Genomic DNA, 18,441 nt, shown 5'->3' with positions numbered 1-18,441 from the left:
GGATGTCTTCAGTGGCTTGTCCACAAGCATGGCCTCAGGGATGGTGTGGGGCCATCCTAGACCCACAAGAGACCCCAAGAACATTTCTTCTCTGGGTCCTGTCACCCTGGGGGGTGTGCGCCCAGCCCCACAACCTGCCTCATGGTTCCTCTATGCTCCACCCCAGGCCTTCTTTCCTGAGGACCTCTCTCCAGTCCCTACTGTCCCCCCCAGTTCCTTAAATCCCCCTCTCCCCACTCAAGAAATCTTTGTTTCTGGGTTCCAGGCTGGGATACTTTTCTCCTACATATATTCCCCCCAAACTGTTTTTGTTAGAAAATTTCTCTTCCCCCACAGGCACCGTGAAACTCAGGATGCAGAAAAAAAATCTGCTTCCACACTGGATAATCCTTTCTGGAGGGAGAGAAGAATGCCCCAGCAGAGTGAGGAGAGAAGAAATAATGGCATCAGAATCACACAATCGGCAGTGATAATAGCACTTACTGAGTCCTTTACTACGTGCCAGAAAACATCGCAAGCAGTTTACAATTTAATCCATATAACCCATTTAATCCATTTTCCAAACGAGTTGAGAGAAGCCCAGAGAGGCCAAATGGCCAGGCAGGAGTGAAGCCCGGGCAGTCTGGGCCCATAGCCCACCCACTGATGGACACGGGAGAAGGAAAAGACTAGAAGGTGAGCAGGCTACACACAGAGCACCTGCAAGGCAGCAGCATTTGGGGCCTCCAGACTCTGGGGACGTCAGGCCTGAGAAGGGGACTCCTAGTCCCTGTGTGGCACTGGTTCAGCTGCCCTCCGAGCCCCTTGCGGGTCCTAGAGGTTGCTTTCTGAAACTACAGAGGCCCTGCGGTGCTCAGACTCCGTTTGAGATTGGCTTGCAGATAAGGCCATGTGTTTCGCCAAAAGGGAGTCAAGAGAGGTAGGCGGGTCTTTTGAATGTTCAGAGGAAAGAGCAAACAGATGACGGATGGAAATGTGGGCTGGGAAAATTGGGGTGCATTTGTTTGGGTCGGGTCCACACATGCAAAGAGCCTCGGAAGACATTGGTGGCTTGTTCTCACGCCTCCAGGCCTTTACCATTGCAGTGTCCCAGCCTGAACTCACTTCCCCACCACCTCAACTGCCTGACTCCTACTCCTCCTCCAGGTCCATGATTAAATGTGGGTTCCTCCAGGAAGCCTTCCAATCTTCAAATAGATCAGTGCAGGGCCTTTTGTCAGTTTCACCTGACTTTCAGGCAGGCCACACTTGGCCTCCAGAGCTAAAGGGACACCAGATCACTGCTGGGAAACTTCTGGCATTTGGGCAGGGGGGAGCGGGGGGGCGGGGGGGGGGCCGGAAAGGAATGTGGTGGTGGGAGGCTCCAGCCTGCCAGAGAGGGGTTACACCTCAGCGCAATGATCCTCAAAGCGAGGACAGTTCCCTCTCCCCCACGGTTTCTCCTGAATCCCCTCCCACCCAGCATCACCTGGGTGATCAGACAAGAGTGACTTTTATTTCCTTGTTCTTTTCTGGTTCTGCTGCTTATAGATCAGGGGGCTTGAGCAAGTTACTTGATCTCTCTGTGCCTTATTCCCTCGCATAGGAAACGGGGATGATAATGGTACCTCCCACATAGGGCTATTATGAAAATTAAAAGAGGTCTCAAAGCAAATTCTCCATTATTGTCATCATCATTATCTATTTTCCCCATGTCTAGAGTGTGCTAGTGACTGCATGCCCAAGTGAAGCAATGAGATCCCCTTGCACGCTCCAGGGGCAGCTCTCAACACCCCTTATAAATAAGTAATCCAGCACGGTTTAAATCAAAAGAGAATTGATTTGCCACACCAGCCATATGCTGTGCCCTTCCCTGGGGGTCATCGAATGGCTGGCTCCTTCTTTTTTTTTTTTTAATTATTTTTTTAATGTTTATTTCTTTTTGAGAGAGAGAGCGTGCGCAAGCAGAGAAGGGGGGCCAGAGAGAGAGGGAGACATGGAATTGCAAGCAGGCTCCAGGCTCCGAGCTGTTAGCACAGAGCCCGACGTGAGGACTGAACTCACAAACCGCAAGATCCCGACTTCAGCCAAAGTTGGCACTTAACCAACTGAGCCACTCAGGTGCCCCAGCTGGCTCCTTAAATATTCAAATCTCAGTGACACTGTTACCTCTTCAGATGGTCCTTTTAGGCTCCCTATTTATTCAGCACTGAGCACCTACTCTATGCCACTCTGTTCCAGGCACTATAGATCTGCTGTGAACAACACAGATGAAAATCTCTTCCCCCACGGAGGTGACATTTTACAGGGGGAGACAGAGAAGTAACAAACAAGTATTCCATGGAGTATGGCAGGTGGTTTCAAGTGCTAAGGAGTAAAGTAAATCAGGAGAGGGTAGAAGAGATATATGGGTGTGTGATTTTTAACAGACAGGTTAGGGCAGGCCTCACCAAGGGGCTAACCTGTGAATTAAGACTTGAAGAGGTGAGGCCCCTGGGTGGCTCAGTCGGTTCAGCGTCTAACTTTGGCGCAGGTCATGATCTCACAGTTTGTGAGTTCGAGCCCCGTGTCAGGCTCTGTGCTGACAGCTCAGAGCCTGGAGCCTGCTTTGGATTCTGTGTCTCCCTCACTCTCTGCCCCTCCCATATACATATACACCATTTATTGAAAAAAAGGAGGAGGAGGATAAAGAATCTACCTCTCAATTTACCCAGCAAAAACTCCAACACAGTTCATTGGCTGAGTGAGATCACATGTCCATCCCCAAACCTGTCCCTGAAGCCAGTGGATGGGATGTGAGAGTGGCTTAGGACAAGGTAACATACCTCACACCCACCACATTGAGATGGGGGAGAAGAACCCAAGGGAAGTCAGGAGCTATGGCTCGAAGGAAGAGAAAGGATGCTGGGCAGGCAAAGAGCCAAGGTTTTGCAGAATAATCATAATAGCTAAGATTCACTTATTCCTGTCTATTAAGCACTACTATGTCTTGGCCCCAGCAAAGATGCAATGCTCACAACCACCCCACGGAGTAGGTTAGCCCCATTTTACAGATAGAGAAATTGAGGCCAAAAGGAAACTGAGGCTTGAGATTTCACAGCTAGTAGAGCTGGCTACTACTCTGGGAGCCCAGAGCCTCCACAGAACTCAACTGTGAAATCCCCTGTGCTGTCTGGTGCCTGCCCCTCATCAAGCCAGGGTTCAGGTTGGCTAAACCAACCACTGAGCTGAAGGCGGAAGTCCCCAGCATGAGAGCAGACTCAGAACACAGAGGGAGACACTTCTCTCATAGAGAAAGAGGTAAATGAAATGGAAGGCTCCCAGTGGGCCCACAGGCAATGAGGAGACCACTGGCAGAAGCTAGAGGTGGCTGACCCTAACTTGTTCCTCACATGGAAGCCTGAGGTGGGGGTGGGAGGTCAACAGGGGGGTGGGCTGCCTCTCCGTTCTAGGGTCCTAAGAGGTTGGGATGACGATAGGATGAGGGTGGGGGTGCAATCTATCAGTAGCTCAAGGAAGAATCTGGTATTTATGGTGTGCCTGCTGTATACCTAAGCGCTGACAGCCTCCTCTCCCTCCTTCCAAGCTCAAGAGGACACCAGCAACCTACTACAGGGAAGGCTGCTCTACCTGATCTCCATCATGTCCCCAGCACCCAGCACAGTGCCTGGCATATAGCTGGTGCTCCATAAATGGTCCTTGCTGAATGAACCACCTACAGCACTGTACAGGAGGTAAATTCCAACCCCCATGGCAAATTTGAGGAAACTGAGGCTCAGAGAAGGTCAACGCAGGACCAGTACTGGAGTCCAGCTGGGCCCAGCTTCCCAGGGGACCATGTGTGGAAAGTATCTGGAGCTGTGAAGCCCCTCCCTCCCTCCCTCCGTGCTCAGTGGTGACACTGTTGGGGGCTTGGGAGGATGTTGCCCTGCCAGCACAAGACAGGCCCAGGGCTCTCAGAGCCCCAGGACTCCTTGCCCACACAGGACCGGCAGCCACCTTTGGGAATCTGAGCTACATGTGCCCTCAGACAGCCCCATCAGCTGCCCCCCACCAAACCTGACATGAGCAGGCATCTCTCACAGTCTGTGTTTAGAAGGGTCCCTTCCTATAGTCAATGGCCCAAGTCCAAGTTCTCAGAGCTTGGAAGAGTTTGGTTCAAAGAAAGAATAGCATGCTTTTTGTTTGCGGCATTTTTTTTAAGGGTTTTTTGTTTTTGTTTTTGTTTTTGTTTTTGTTTTTGTTTTTTGAGGGAGAGAGAGCAAGAGCAGGGGAGAAGCAGACAGAGAGGAAGAGAGAGAGGCTCCATGCTGTCAGCATAGAGATTGATGTGGGTCTCAAACCCACGAACCATGAGATCATCCCCTCTCTCCTGACCTCGCCTGCCAGCATAGGTTGCCTGAGCTACACTGGCAGCCTCACTCCTGCAACACCAGGTGCCGCCCCCTCCACCCCTCTCCCCCCTGGACCCCGTTAGCAATCAGAGTGTAGAGGCCTCAATCCACTACCGAAGAGCTTCAGCCGGCTGCCTGCCCTGTCTTCAGAAGCCGGCGAGGACCGGGCCTGCTTCCAATATCTTCGCTCGCCTCATGTATTTTGATATTGTCTATGTATTTGGTGTTCAATTAATATCTGTTCAATGAATGGCTGAATCCGAGAATCATTGCTTTAATAAATAAATACATCCATAGCTTGAAAGGGTTTGTCTTTGGGCAAATGTGCTAAGTCTCCCACACTAGCCATTAGTGCCATACCACCCTGTGAGCATCCTGTGGTGAACATTTGTTTCTTGGTCCGTTCGAAATTGAGATGAGAAGGTAAACATTTTGCAGAGCACATCTCACAGCCAGAAATCCAAATGCCTCTCCATGGTGTTGGGATTGAGAACTGCCTGGCATTGCAGCGTTAAGTCCTGGTTTGGTGGCCCCACCACTTGGCTTAGACGCAGGACTTGGACTTCAACTGTTTCTGTTTTCCCTTTTGTTTTCTGGGGTTCTTTTCTTGATACTTTTGCCACCAAGTCTTCCCATTCAGTATAAAAATATTATATGTCATGTTTGCTGGAGGATATCTAAAACAAAATGCAGAAAACCTTATTGCACGATTACATGAGTAGGAATTCCTACTGTCAGCTCATTGGGTGGTGGTAGAGGCTGATGTTTCTGCAGGGTGGGGATTCTACTTCTCTTTCAGAAAGGCTTGGGGTGCCTGGGGGCTCAGTCGATTAAGTGTCTGACTACTGATTTCAGCTCAGGTCATGATCTCAGGGTTCATGAGATCAAGCTCTGCATTGGGCTCTGTGCTGACAGTGCAGAGCCTGCTTGGGACTCTCTCTCTCCCTCTCTGTCTGCCCCTCCCCTGCTTGTGGTCTCTCTCTCTCTCTCTCTCTCTCTGTCTCTCTCTCTCTCTCTCTCTCTCTCGCTCTCTCTCTCCTTTTCCCTCTCTCTCTCGAAATAAACTTAAAAAAAAAAAAAGGAAATCTACTCATGTGTGAAATTCATTTTGTCTCTGGACACCCAGAAAGCCTCTGGGAAATTCCTTTCCCTTCACTTTCTGATAACTAACACAGGCTCTTGACAGCTTTAATTCACCTTTATGGGATGGAGCCACAGTCTTGACCACTTCTTCCTATACCTCCAAGAGGCACAGAAGGGAAATGACAAATCCGATGGACAAATCCAAGCCCCAGTCAGAATTGTGAGATGGGTCAACCTCATTTCCAGAAGCTCTTTAAATCTTCCATCTCTAACTTCTGCCACATTCCAGGCCCCCCTTTCACTTCAGGGGACCCACTCCTGTCTCAGAGGAGAAATCTGGATGTGAGGTGATAGTGGCTAGCCTAAATGGTTTGCCAGTCCCAAGAATGTTGGCTTTTAAAAGAACCCCTTTAGGGGTGCCTGAGTGGTTCAGTTGGTTAAGCCTCCAGCTCTTGATTTCAGCTCAGGTCCTGATCTCATGGTTCGTGAGTTCAAACCCCCCATCAGGTTCTGTGCTGATAGCACAGAGTCTGCTTGGAATTCTCTCCCCCCTCTCTCTGCCCCTACCCAACTCATGTTCTCTCTCTCTCTCTCTCTCTCTCTCTCTCTCTCTCTCTCTCTCTCTTTCTCCCTCCCTCCCTCCCTCCCTCCAAACAAATAAACTTAAAAGAACCCCTTTAAGGAAAGCAATGTCACTCTTGTGGGTAAATTTAAGTACCACAGACTCAGAGTTAGGGGGAAGGCGTGGGCAGAGGGATGGAAACTTCACCCTCCATGGCATGCCACAGCCCCCTTTCTCTGTGGTCAAGCTGCACACACAACACAGTGTTAGGCAGGACCTGAGAGGTCTTGGGAAGCTGTTTTCCCTGTGATGAAGAAGTGTGTCTCAAGGGATGCAGATGAACACACAAAATTTCAACATGCAGTTACTGAAAATGCATAATCTTATAAGCCATTTACTGTCTCATGCCTACTCAGGGTTACGGCCACTGTGCTGGAATCCTCTCATCCAAGGGATAATAGACATTTTTAACAAGTAGTACAGACAGCCACAGTCAAAGTGGCCACCATCAGAATGGAGCCCTGGAGGGCCACTGCTGGGCCAGACATTAACCCTTCATTTGCAGGATCATGGGAAAGACTGGAAAGTCTGTGGGAGGTTCTGGGAAGGTGCTGTTTACCAACCAATAGAGGGATCTTTCAATATTCTAACACCAATGTAACAGCCAAGTATCAGCCCTGTGCTCATCTCCTCCATGGCTTCATCCCTCTCTGCCTTCATATGCCTATTTTCCAGTCGTTCAGCCAGTCTTTGTACCATTTCCTCAGTAGGTGTGGCCTAACCTACAGGAGTCTTTAGAGGTAAGCGTGGTCCAAGCCAGGAATTGCAATACTTAGCTGTGCATCAGAACCACCAAGGCAGTGTTAAAAACTGACAGCCTGGGTCGTCTGCATTCTATGAATACACAACCAGGCTTAGGAGTCCCTGCCTTCCTCCTAACTCCAGGATCAGCAGGAAGATCTGGGGCAACCTCATACAAATACCCATGAGTTCTTCATGGGTAGGAAGGTGGGACTGAAGAGCCACTCACAATGGCTTTTTCCTACTGATGTATGCAGTCAACACCAGTAACAACAACACTGTGACCACGAGGATTCCCGCCACCAAGGCAGCAGCAATGATGATGTTCCTCTGGAGGAAGTCCAGAAGCTGCACACATGGTACATCCTTATTTTGTGTATCTAAATGAAAAGACAAATGGCAGAGTAAACAGAAAGAGACAACCCCATACAGAACTGCAGGGACAACTTGTTAGTTCTGCTTTTAGCAGAAATGAAAACCTTAGCAACTTAAGCTGCTGGCTCCAGAAGTCCTCTTGGGGAAGAAGCTGGCTTTGTTTAGGAAAATACACTCATAAGCTTCTTGCCAGTGACATGAGATGCTGTTTGGTGGTGGAGGTGAGATGCCGAGGCTATGAGCTGGCAAGCAGCAAAGCAACCAAAAAGAAGGAATGACTAAGCACAGATTTCAGGAGGTGAGAGTAATAGAGGAGAGGTCAGATGGAAGGGATGGAAAGTTCTACTGTGATGGCCGTTAAGAACAATGGAGTCAAATATTCAGTTTGAAGTTGCCCCCCATTGCCCTACCCTCCCACCTTCAGGAAGTTCTCCCATATATATAATCCACCTCATGTGAGTACGTTTGGGGGAATTTCATGCACAAGGTAAACATGATGCCAGAGATGATCTTGACCTCTTATGGCATCTAGGGACTTGCATAAATCTTGAAGGTAGATTCAGAATGCCACTGAGTGTGGGTTTGGAAGCACAAGGCAATCTTAGCTGAGACCATCGCTGACATCAGGGACTCCTAAAGCTCCTCCACTCCATTTGTAACGTGACCAAAAATGGAATCAGGAAATGGGGTACTGAGGCTCCATGACAGGACCGGGATGGTTTAGTGTGGAGAACCACTGAGGGGGGCCCAGCAATGCAGGCAGGGAGATGCTGGTCAAGGGCCATCTTGGGTTATGGGGAGAAAATTGGAAATGTCCAACTTCCCACGTCCGTGTATCCTGCAGCAAGAGGCAGCACCACCAAGGAACTCTAAGGGCTCTGCTGGAATAAGTCAGCATTTAATTTCTTCGAGTTAGAAAGTGACAACCAGGTATACTTTTGATAACAGGAAGCTACATGGAGGGAGTGTGGGCTTGGTACCTGCAATTGTCATACAGGCAAGTTTCTACCTGTACTGAATGGGCCCAGGTTATCCAAGGCTGAATATTAGGGACTAGGTTAATATTTGGTTTTCATCCCTCCTGCTTGTTAGAAAGCCTCTATGTGCAGTAATGGCAGAGGCTCAGAAGACGATGCCCATGTTACAAATGAGCAACATAAAAGTAGCATCTTCTTGCAAGGGTGGTAAAATTCCCAGAGTTAGTTTAATTCATATTTTTTCATGGCAGATTGTATGCTTTTCTGGGAAAATTAAAGGTATGCTGACATCTACTCTGTTAAAATACCATGAAAGGCAAACAGATGCATTCTGAAGTTATCGTATTTAAGTATCTTATTTAGCTTACACCATATAGATTATTACCTGTCCTCACTGCTTCTCGAAGTGTTTCATTATCTTCAGTACTAAATTGCTCATTTATATCCCTGCTGAATAGAAAGGACTTTCTATTCCTCTTCTCTGAAACGTGACCTACAGAAGGACAAAAAACAAAATGTGTTCATCTAAAAATAGCCAATGGCTTGTGATTAGTTCTATTTTTTTAAGATATTGTTTTGGGGGCGCCTGGGTGGCTCAGTTGGTTAAGTGGCCGACTTTGGCTCAGGTCATGATCTCACAGTTCGTGGGTTTGAGCCCCGCATCAGGCTCTGTGCTGACAGCTCAGAGCCTGGAGCTTGCTTCAGATTCTGTGTCTCTCTCTGACCCTCCCCTGCTTGTGCTCTGTCTCTCTCTGTCTCTCAAAAATAAATAAACGTTAAAAATTTTTTTAATTAAAAAAAAGATTTTAATTTTTTATTTTTCTATGTTTTTAAAGTAGGTTTCACACTCAGCATGGAATGGAGCCCAGCGTGGGGCTTGAACTCATGACCCTGAGATCAAGACCTGAGTTGAGATCAAGAGTCAGACACTTAACCAACTGAGACATTCAGGTGCCCCTAAGATTTGATTTGATTTGATTTGATTTATTTTAGAGAGAGAGAGAGAGAATGTGAGCAGGGAAGAGGAGCAGAAAGAGAGAGACAATCTTAAGCAGGCTCCATGCTCAGCATACAGCTCAATGTGGGGCTCAATACCACGACCCTGGGATCATGACATGAGCCAAAATCAAGAGTTGGACACTCAACTGACTGAGCCACCCAGGCACCCTCCTAAGATTTTATTTTTAGGTAATCTTCATGCTCAACATGGGGCTCAAACTCACAACCCTGATATCAAGACCTTCGTGCTCTACTGACTGAGCCAGCCAGGTTCCCCTGATTAGTTCTATTTTTATGATAAAAACAACTTCTGCTAGAGGCTCAGTCAGTTGAGAGTCTGATTCTTGATTTTGGCTCAGGTCATGATCCCAGGGTTGTGGGATCGAGTTCCACATCAGTCTCTACACTGGGTGTGGAGCCTGCTTGGGATTCTCTCTCTCCCTCTGCCCCTGTCCCAGGCTTGTTCTCTCTCTCTCTCTCTCTCAAAAATAAATAAAACTAACTAAATAAAATAACTTCCTCTAGAATCAAAGTGAGGAGTTAGGAAGAATTTTGGAGAAAAGTCCAAACGTATATCAGTGTTTTGTTATTATTTTTTAAATCTGACAAATTCCTGGGTGACCCACCCGTAGACTGAGGCCATGGTTCTCACACATGAGTGCATCCAAATCACCAGGAGACCTTAAAAGATCAATCATTGGGTCCCACCCTTGAGTTTCTGAATCAGTAAGTCTGAGGAGGCCTGAGAATGTGAATTTCTCACAGACACCACCCCCCCCCCCCCCGCCCCGCCCAAAGTAACACTGATGCCGCTGGTCAGGGACCACCTTAGAGAACCTCGAGAAAATCTTTCAGTCAGTTGCTGACCCCTCTGACTCAAGTTTCCCACTAGCATAAGATAGAAATAATAAGACCTACCTCACAGATAGCATAATGCTCATGGAAACAGTTTATAAACGACCAAATATTATAAAAATGTTTCTTAAATTGCAAGGGCAAGACAGAAAAATGAACTACACTGAAATATGCATTTATTGGGAGACGGGCTGCAGAAAAGTTTAGTAGAAACACGCAGCATTGAAAATCAGAAATATTAGCATGCTAACTCTACCGTTGGCTATCTTTGACTCATTTGCATATGAGACCTTGTCAAAGGGCCTGAGTGAGTTTAGCATGGAGAGGACTAGGAAACTGGGAGAGCTGTCTTTGCCCAACACAAGAATGGCCCTGGAAAGGGGTTAGGAGATGTTCTGAGAGGTTCCAGGAGCAAGGCAGAACCAATGGGTAGGAGCTCCAGAGACACATGGAGACTAACAGTTTAGCACTTAGAAAGTAGGGCTATTAAAAAGGGAATGAGGAAGAGTGAGAAGTAACAAACCCTGTTGTCCCCAGAAGTCTTCAAGGCTGGGGCCTCCCAGGCCCAGATGCCTTTGACCTGAGAGGCATTTTTGACTTGAGATTGGTGAATCTGCCTTAGCCTAGTTCTCAAAGAGGTGGGAATGAGGCAAAGTGGTTAACACTGGCAGGATGTGTGGTAACAGCCTATTGAGGTCTTAATTATTTCTGGGGAAAGAGAGAAATGTGTTCCTTATTCAATCTGGCTTAGAAAAGAGAAAAAGTTCCCAACTTAACATGAGTCATAATTACTTGACTTTGGAAATGTTAGGCTGTCAAATCAGAGTCAAGAGATAAACAACCAAAGATACACAGAAAACTCTGGACAATATAGAGTTAGTGATTGAATGGATTGAATTCGCCTTTTGCTCTTTCATAAAGGTGTCAAAAAGATAGACTTATCACTTAAACACAAATTTTTACTTTCCTTGTCTCTGTTCCACAAAAAACAAAACCATAATTAAGTACCACTGTCTACACTTATCATCAATATGGGTTGTGATTTTGATCATTTGTTGGATTTTTTTTTCTGCAGGACAAAATAAGCACAATCACCATGTTTTGTCAAATACAGTCAGTTTCCAAACTTCATTTCAACTGTAGAAAGCCATTAACTATGAGAGAAACAGCAGCCCATTATGGGAGAAAGCAAATCCCCACATCCATGATGCAGACTGAATCCCAGTGCCAATCAGTCACATCCTGGGCCTGGTAAAGTTGTGTTCGATGAGCCCAGAACCAAGAAATTTTGGCTTTGCGTTCAGGGAAAAGTTGAAGTCTTAAATTATAATCTCTCTCTCGCGCGCGCGCGCGCTCTCGCTCTCGCTCTCTCTCTCTCTCCCCCTCTCTCTCCTAGCATTGAAATGAGACTTTGATTGGTTCTATTAATAGCATCTTAGTGTTGCACTGCTAACCAAGAACTAGGTTCCTTTCAGCAGAGCTAACATCCATGGTAGCTGGAACTTGCTGCACACCTGTGCACACTTTTTACAAGACTTTACTTCTCAAAAAAATCATTTCTTCACCCCTCTTCCTACCCAACCCTTTTTACCATTAATTTTTAGGGGGAATGGTCCCTTTTGCTAAGGAAAATTTGTGTGGTCTGGATTTCTTAGTCCAGCAGAATAGCATCAGAGCAGCTCCTGGCCTCTGAAAAGGGGCCTCGTCAGCCTCCTTTTCTGGTGTGATGGGACCTTCACTATGTCTGCAGGGGTTTCTTGAGTCTCTTCTCAATTCACTCTCTCTACTCAAAAACCTTAGTAAGCAGATTTGCCTCTCTTTTGTCATCCCAAAGCTCCATGCAAATACAACCTGAAGCACTTTTTAAGTACTTTCCATTTTAGTATATTTATAGCTAATAAGTACTGATGACACTGACTTCCTATTAGTGCTGAGCACTTGGAGAACACAAATGCCTTTTTCAACTCTCTACTCCTGGCACAGCATCTCTCACTGGGTAGGGGATCAATAACTAGGTCTTGAGTGAGAGAAGGAATCTTGAAGACTCTTGACTACAACTTCATGAGAGACTCTGAGCCAGAACCACCCAGCTAAGCCTGATCTGTCATCCAAGATTGCAGTCATTTGACGACTGACTGGCACCAAAGGGTCTGCTTCCAAGATGGCTCACTCACAGCTGAGTGAGGCCTCACCTCCTCACTGGCTGTGGGCAGGAGGGCTCAGTTTCTCACCACAAGGGCCTCTCCTTAAGTGAGTGGACACTGCTGGAATGTCCTCACAACATGGCAACTGACTTTCCCCAGAGTGAGCAATTCAAGAGATAGCCGGGCAGAAACCACAATGTCTTTTATGACCTAATCTATGAAGTAGCACACCATCATTTCTGTCACGTTCTACTCATTAGAAGCAAGTCATTAAGTCCAGCCTGCCCACACACAAGGGGTGGGGGATTAAGCCCCACCTTTCAAAGGGAAGGCTATCAAAGAATTTGAGGACCTATTTTAAAACCACAGTAAGAAATGAAATTCCAAAGAAGACAGCTGAACAAAGGAAACATTTGCTTATGTCCACATAAACATAAGGACTTTTTAATCAGCTGCCTCCGGTTTTGTGGATGGAGAGAAGTGACATCCTTACAAAGGCATCTACACTCTGCAGGAAGCCTGGACTCAGGTTTATGACCCACACCATTAAGCAGAGACCCCTAAATGATTGAACCATATGAAATTGGAGATATTTGACCATTTTTAAAAATATTTTTTAAAGTTTATTTTATTTTGAGAGAGAGAGAGAGAGAGAGGCAGAGAGAGAGGGAGAGAGAGAATCCCAAGTAGGCTCCATGCTATCAGTGCAGAGCCCAATGTGGGGTTCAAACTCAAACTCACAAACTGTGAGATCATGACCTGAGTCAAAACTAAGAGTCATACACTCAACCAACTGAGCCACCCAGGTATCCCAATATTTAACTATTTTTGATCTACAAAGAAACAGTATATTCAAATTATTCAACCTGACATTATAGTCCCAAGGGAAGTTTTCTAATCTACACGTTTCTTCTAATTGTGAGGCTCCTAGGAACCCAACATCATGGATTATCTAGATGAGTGTAATGATCAATTTATAATGTGATCCTCTGTGTATATATACATTAAAAAAAAAAAAAAAAAAAGGAGGGGCACATGGGTGGCTCAGTCAGTTGGGCATCCAACTCTTGGTTTCTGCCCAGGTCAAGATCTCATGGTTTCTAGGTTCAGGTCCTGGATCAGGCTCAGTGCTGACAGTGCAGAGCCTGCTTGGGATTCTCCCTCTCTCCCTCTCTCTGCGACCCACCCCCAGTGTGTGCTCTCTGTCTCTCCAAATAAATAAATAAACTTAAAAAAATAAAAGGAAAGGCCTCCAAACTTAGTGTAGACTGGCCATTATATACCTTGGGGGTCTGGGAAGATACAGGAAAATAAATCCATTTTGTACTTAGAAGGTGGCCAAACACTGAGTCAAGCTCCTATTAGGGAGAAAAATCACATACTGAAAGAGCCAAAAGTAACTTGAAGAAATGGAAAGACATTCCCATTTCCAACACAGAATGACCTACCATCAGTTTTCCCAATGTGAATATTATATTATAAATTTAATACAATGCTAATAAAAATATCAACAGGCCCTAATGAAGTTACACAAGTTGATACTAAAATTCATGTGCAAAACAAACATGCAAAAGTCACCAGGAAAACACCGAAAAAACAAAAACTACAAAATAGGGACTAGTCCCATAAGGCATTAAAACATACTATTCCAGCCTCTGTAATGAAAACAGTACAGTACTGTTGTATAGTAGCCAGTAGGCCAGTGGTTAGGATAGAAAATCCAGGCATAGACCCAGGACATACGGGAATTTAGTATAAGATAAAGAGGGTGTCTCAGATCACTGGAGCAAAAGTGGACTTTTTAATAAATGATGTCATCATTTTTAGTGAAAAAATGACATGATGTGGACTGTATTGATGAAATCATTGTAGCCCATGTGTGGTTCTCAGTATAAAGTCAGCCTTTCACTTCTCCCAGTGTAGACCCAGGTACCAAAGAGATGCTCGACTGTATTTAATTTATGATTTCACGAAATTAAGATTCAGGAATATTATAAGTGTTCATTTTAAAGAGAATTCTGTGGGGGTGCCTGGGTGGCTCAATAGGTTAAGCATCTGACTCTTGATTTCAGCTCAGGTCATGTCTTACAGTTCGTGAGTTCGAGCCCCACATCAGGCTCCACTGGAGCCTGGCTGGGATTCTCTCTCTCCTCTCTCTCTCTCTCTCTCTCTCTCTGCCCCTCCCTGCAACCCCCCCCCCAGTCTCTCAAAATAAATAAACTTAAAAAAAATAAATAAAGAGAATTCTGTGGTAAATTAATCTCCAAAACCCATCTAGGTCATTGGTTCCAAATGCTGCCTGTAGGCAAGTCACTGGTACAATATGCAAAAATGTGCAGAACCCTGGACTCCACTTTTAGAAACTCCTGGTGGATTCCAGAAATAAGGGTTTATAATCTCTTCACAGGTCTCAACCTCCTCTCCATGGTTGATTCATGGTCAGTGTTGAGAAACACTGACCTAGTTCATATTCCTATGCCCAGGAAAGACCACATATTTGCCAGCTTGGACAGTGACATAGCCTATTTTTCCTCTTAAATCTTTAAATCTGTCTAGAGAAAAAATGCTTCATTAGATGATAGTTCTTCCTGTCTTGGGAGCTGGTCTGCTCCCACCATAACCAGGTCTGTGAGATGAGCCTTTGCTCATCAGCTGAAGGGGAGCATTTTCCCACACTTCCCATGGCGGGGATGAAGAGAACTACTCTGGGGTATCACTTCAGGAATGTGCTCAGTCCCTCACCAGTCCCCACATCCAGGGGGAACAAGGGACTTCACTGTTAAGTTTGGGAGGAGGAATCAGGTTCCTACGGTCAGTTCCTTCCTCTCTCTCCCTCTCTCTCACTTTCTCTCTCTGTCTCTCTCTGTCTCTCTCTCTCTCTCTCTGGCATCTGTCTGCCTGCAGACAACAAACATTCTGATCTTCTCCTCTATGCTGTGAATGTTACAGAAGTAAACTCTCTCATGGTGGGCTATGGGGGAACCATGGGCATCCTAACCCTCACCAGTGATTAGGCACTCATCCTAATTCGAAGTGAAGCACCCATGTTATCCAGCCAAGTTTTCCTGAGAAGATAGTCTGAGCTCCATCTGTAGGATCCTTAGCTCAGTCTCACATTTGGTTCTAAACTCAGGCAAAGGAAGAAGAGGTATTACTTATAACCCAACTCCAATGATATCCATTTGCATTACCTTTAGTGGACACTCTATCCATGCTGCCAAGGAGAAATCTTGGTTCAGTAGAATACCCAGCAACACTGGCTCCTTTGATGAAATCCATGGGGGAAAAAAATTGAAGAGAAAAATTTATATAAGCACACATTATGAGCATTTTGGGTCCATATTTTAAGTGTTGAAATGCTAATATAGGATCCAACCACACTGAGAATGTGTATTTGAAAGTTTATACATCAATGCAGACAGGCATCAGCTAGTTGCTGACTGCAGAGGCTGGAGCCCAGGCAGATGTTATGGGAAACAAACCTTGGGAATTAGAATTCACATCTGTATGCAAAATTCCAACACAGTGCTCATTTCTCTGCTGCCCAGGGCACTTTTGTTACTGCTGGTACACAAATGCTGCCTGTAGGTAAGTCTGATATAAAATTCTATCCTTATGACCTATGATCAAATAATTGTCTTAATTCTTAAACTGCTACTTAAAAAATAATAATATAAAGCCGCTTTGCGGAAGAGTGTATTTTTCATTTTCATTATTTCCACCGGTGTGCCTAGGGCAAGTGATTCTTTAGCCTGGGTCTTACCCATTGAATGGTACGCTAATGATTGCACTAGTTCTCCCCAAGGGCTAAGCAAAGTATCAAACCAGATCATGCACGTGGAACTATAAAGTGTGTTCAGTACAAAGTTATTACACTTCTCAGGGCTCCTGTGGTCAGGAACAGTAACCGCCACTTGTAATTCCAGTTCCTGTCCTTTGAACAGTCTCCAGAAAGGGAGAACCTCCTTGACACATGAATTTCAAGGATCCCCTCCCCACAAAACAGAATAGACACATTTTAGCCATAGACTTGAAGGTGATAGGTTTTCAGACAATCTTTCCTTCATATCTCAATTTGTCTATGCCACACAGGTAGCCATTTTGACAAATACTAAAATGAGAGTGCTGTATATATAATTCAATACATAGGCCTATAGAAATACGTGCACTTATAATTCTAGAGACATATACTTGCCTTCTCTCTTGTCTCTCTCTGTAACTGATTTGCCTGCTGTTCTTGTTTCCTCATATGGAACACTGGAAAACACTTGCTGTAGAATTTCATCTCAAGTGAAGTACAAAAGGCATGTTAATATCAGCAGTGGAGGATTGACATATTTTTCTCTGTAAATACCTAAAGCAGTCTAGAGATACAGTTAATAAATGCTATACTCAATGGAAATTTTGAAATTATACTCTATACCTAGCCTTGGGAAGGGAAATCCCAACCCCTAAAATCATTGCTGAAAAACTGTGATTGCCTTAGATGTCTTGAGCAGTAAATATTTCCCACTAAAAGATACGCAGCTAGAAACTTTGCCCCAAATCTCATGATATTTAGCGCCACTATTTTCCTTCTTGCTCCTGTTGTCATTCTGACCCACCCCTGAGACTTCCCCAAGAGGACCCATAGATTTGTATATGGTGAAGTCTGCGGGGGCAAAAATAAAGCAGAACAGGTTTCTAAATGTCAGAAAGCTCTTTATAAGCTGTTCCTAATTTCTCATGGTTATATATTTATTTTTTTTTAATTTTTTTTTTCAACGTTTATTTATTTTTGGGACAGAGAGAGACAGAGCATGAACGGGGGAGGGGCAGAGAGAGAGGGAGACACAGAATCGGAAACAGGCTCCAGGCTCTGAGCCATCAGCCCAGAGCCTGACGCGGGGCTCGAACTCACGGACAGCGAGATCGTGACCTGGCTGAAGTCGGACACTTAACTGACTGCGCCACCCAGGCGCCCCGGTTATATATTTAAAAATACATGAATCTCTCTCTCCTTTTTAAAGTTTTCAGGCTTCTACTTTTCCCTTCTACTTTTGTTACTCTGTCTAGGTTTATTTTGCAAAGCCATGGAAAGAATCCTCACAAATTTCATTCATTTTGTATATATTCTGAGTCCTTTATCAAGGGCATTGGTACATTGGTGGTTGGTCTGCTCACCTGATGGCATACGTGCTTAAGAACCCCAAAAATTAACATCAAATTTACTTATTCAAAATGAGTTCTTGTCACCAGTCCCTTTCTTTTTTTTTTCCACACTATGATCTCATTTATTTAAAAATAATTTCTTTTAACACAATCAACACTACCTAATTTCTATAGGTACATAGACATGCTTGTAAATGCACAATAAAAGAACTAAAAAGGTTATCTTTAAGGAGGTAGGGAACAAAGAAATATCAAATATAACTTCAGCCTTAAATTCAATGTTTCAGTTTCATATATAAAGAGACTTGTGTAAATACTAAACTTTTTAATTCACCAGAACCAATGCTTCCCAATCAAGGTAAGAAAAGTATACTATAGAGAAAGATTCCAATTTCTGTAAAAGCAGTAAAAACAAAAACCTCTGTATGTGCATTTATGTTTTTACAGGCATGGAGAGAGAGGAGGAATGCACACCTGGATGACAGAAAGGGTGTAGCAAGACTATTAAATTTTTCTTTACTCATTTTTGTTCTGATTCACTAGGTCAGCTAAGCACATTACCTTTTTAAATTTTTTTTTAATGTTTATTTTTGAGACAACATGAGAGAGTGCAAGCGGCGGAGGGGCAGACAGAGGGAGACACAGAATCAGAAGCAGGCTCCAGGCTCGGAGCTGTCAGCACAGAGCCCAACGCGGGGCTTGGACTCATGAGCTGTGAGATCGTGACCTGAGCTGAAGTCGGAAGCTTAACCGACTGAGCCACTCAGCCACCCCTAGCACATTACCCTTTTATTTATTTTTTATTTTTTGTTAAATACATTTATTTATAAGCCAAACACAACAACACCCAATTGCTTCTATTTTTCCTCCCTAACAGGACTTTATTTACAATACAGAAAACAAATAGCATTAGCACATGTACAAACTACAATGAGCAGTTCACTGGCACTTCTAAAATAGAGAGAACATTCTTTACATGCAGGATATTCTCTAGAGCCAAGTAAAGTTTGAAGAGGGCGCAAGGGACAGAAAGCAGATACGTTAGGTGATCTCTGAAGTAGCAAGGAGTTCTGACTTCTGACCGAGCCGTAATAAAAATGATTAGCTTGCATTATAGTGTT

General features: G+C 44.9%; 1 protein-coding gene across 2 annotated transcripts in view; it reads right to left on the bottom strand.

The window, feature by feature from the left end:
* Positions 1 to 4,623: 4,623 nt before the first annotated feature.
* CUNH2orf92 (chromosome unknown C2orf92 homolog) overlaps positions 4,624 to 18,441 on the bottom strand; it is a 36,896-nt gene continuing 23,078 nt past the window's right edge. For both annotated transcript variants that reach the window (XM_040453960.1, XM_040453961.1), the window contains 5 exons: positions 16,365 to 16,454; positions 15,361 to 15,432; positions 8,557 to 8,664; positions 7,049 to 7,199; positions 4,624 to 5,050 (listed from right to left, as the gene is read on the bottom strand). In XM_040453960.1, coding sequence (XP_040309894.1) covers positions 4,918 to 5,050; positions 7,049 to 7,199; positions 8,557 to 8,664; positions 15,361 to 15,432; positions 16,365 to 16,454 — 554 coding nt within the window. In that variant the 3' untranslated portion in view covers positions 4,624 to 4,917. The remainder of the gene's footprint in view (positions 5,051 to 7,048; positions 7,200 to 8,556; positions 8,665 to 15,360; positions 15,433 to 16,364; positions 16,455 to 18,441) is intronic.

The sequence above is a fragment of the Herpailurus yagouaroundi genome, unplaced genomic scaffold (assembly GCF_014898765.1).
Source record: "Herpailurus yagouaroundi ecotype Mexico unplaced genomic scaffold, PumYag 210, whole genome shotgun sequence".
Taxonomy (NCBI): Eukaryota; Metazoa; Chordata; class Mammalia; order Carnivora; family Felidae; genus Herpailurus; species Herpailurus yagouaroundi.
The sequence above is the reverse complement of the archived record's forward strand: the minus strand, read 5'-3'. Positions and strand labels throughout refer to the sequence as shown.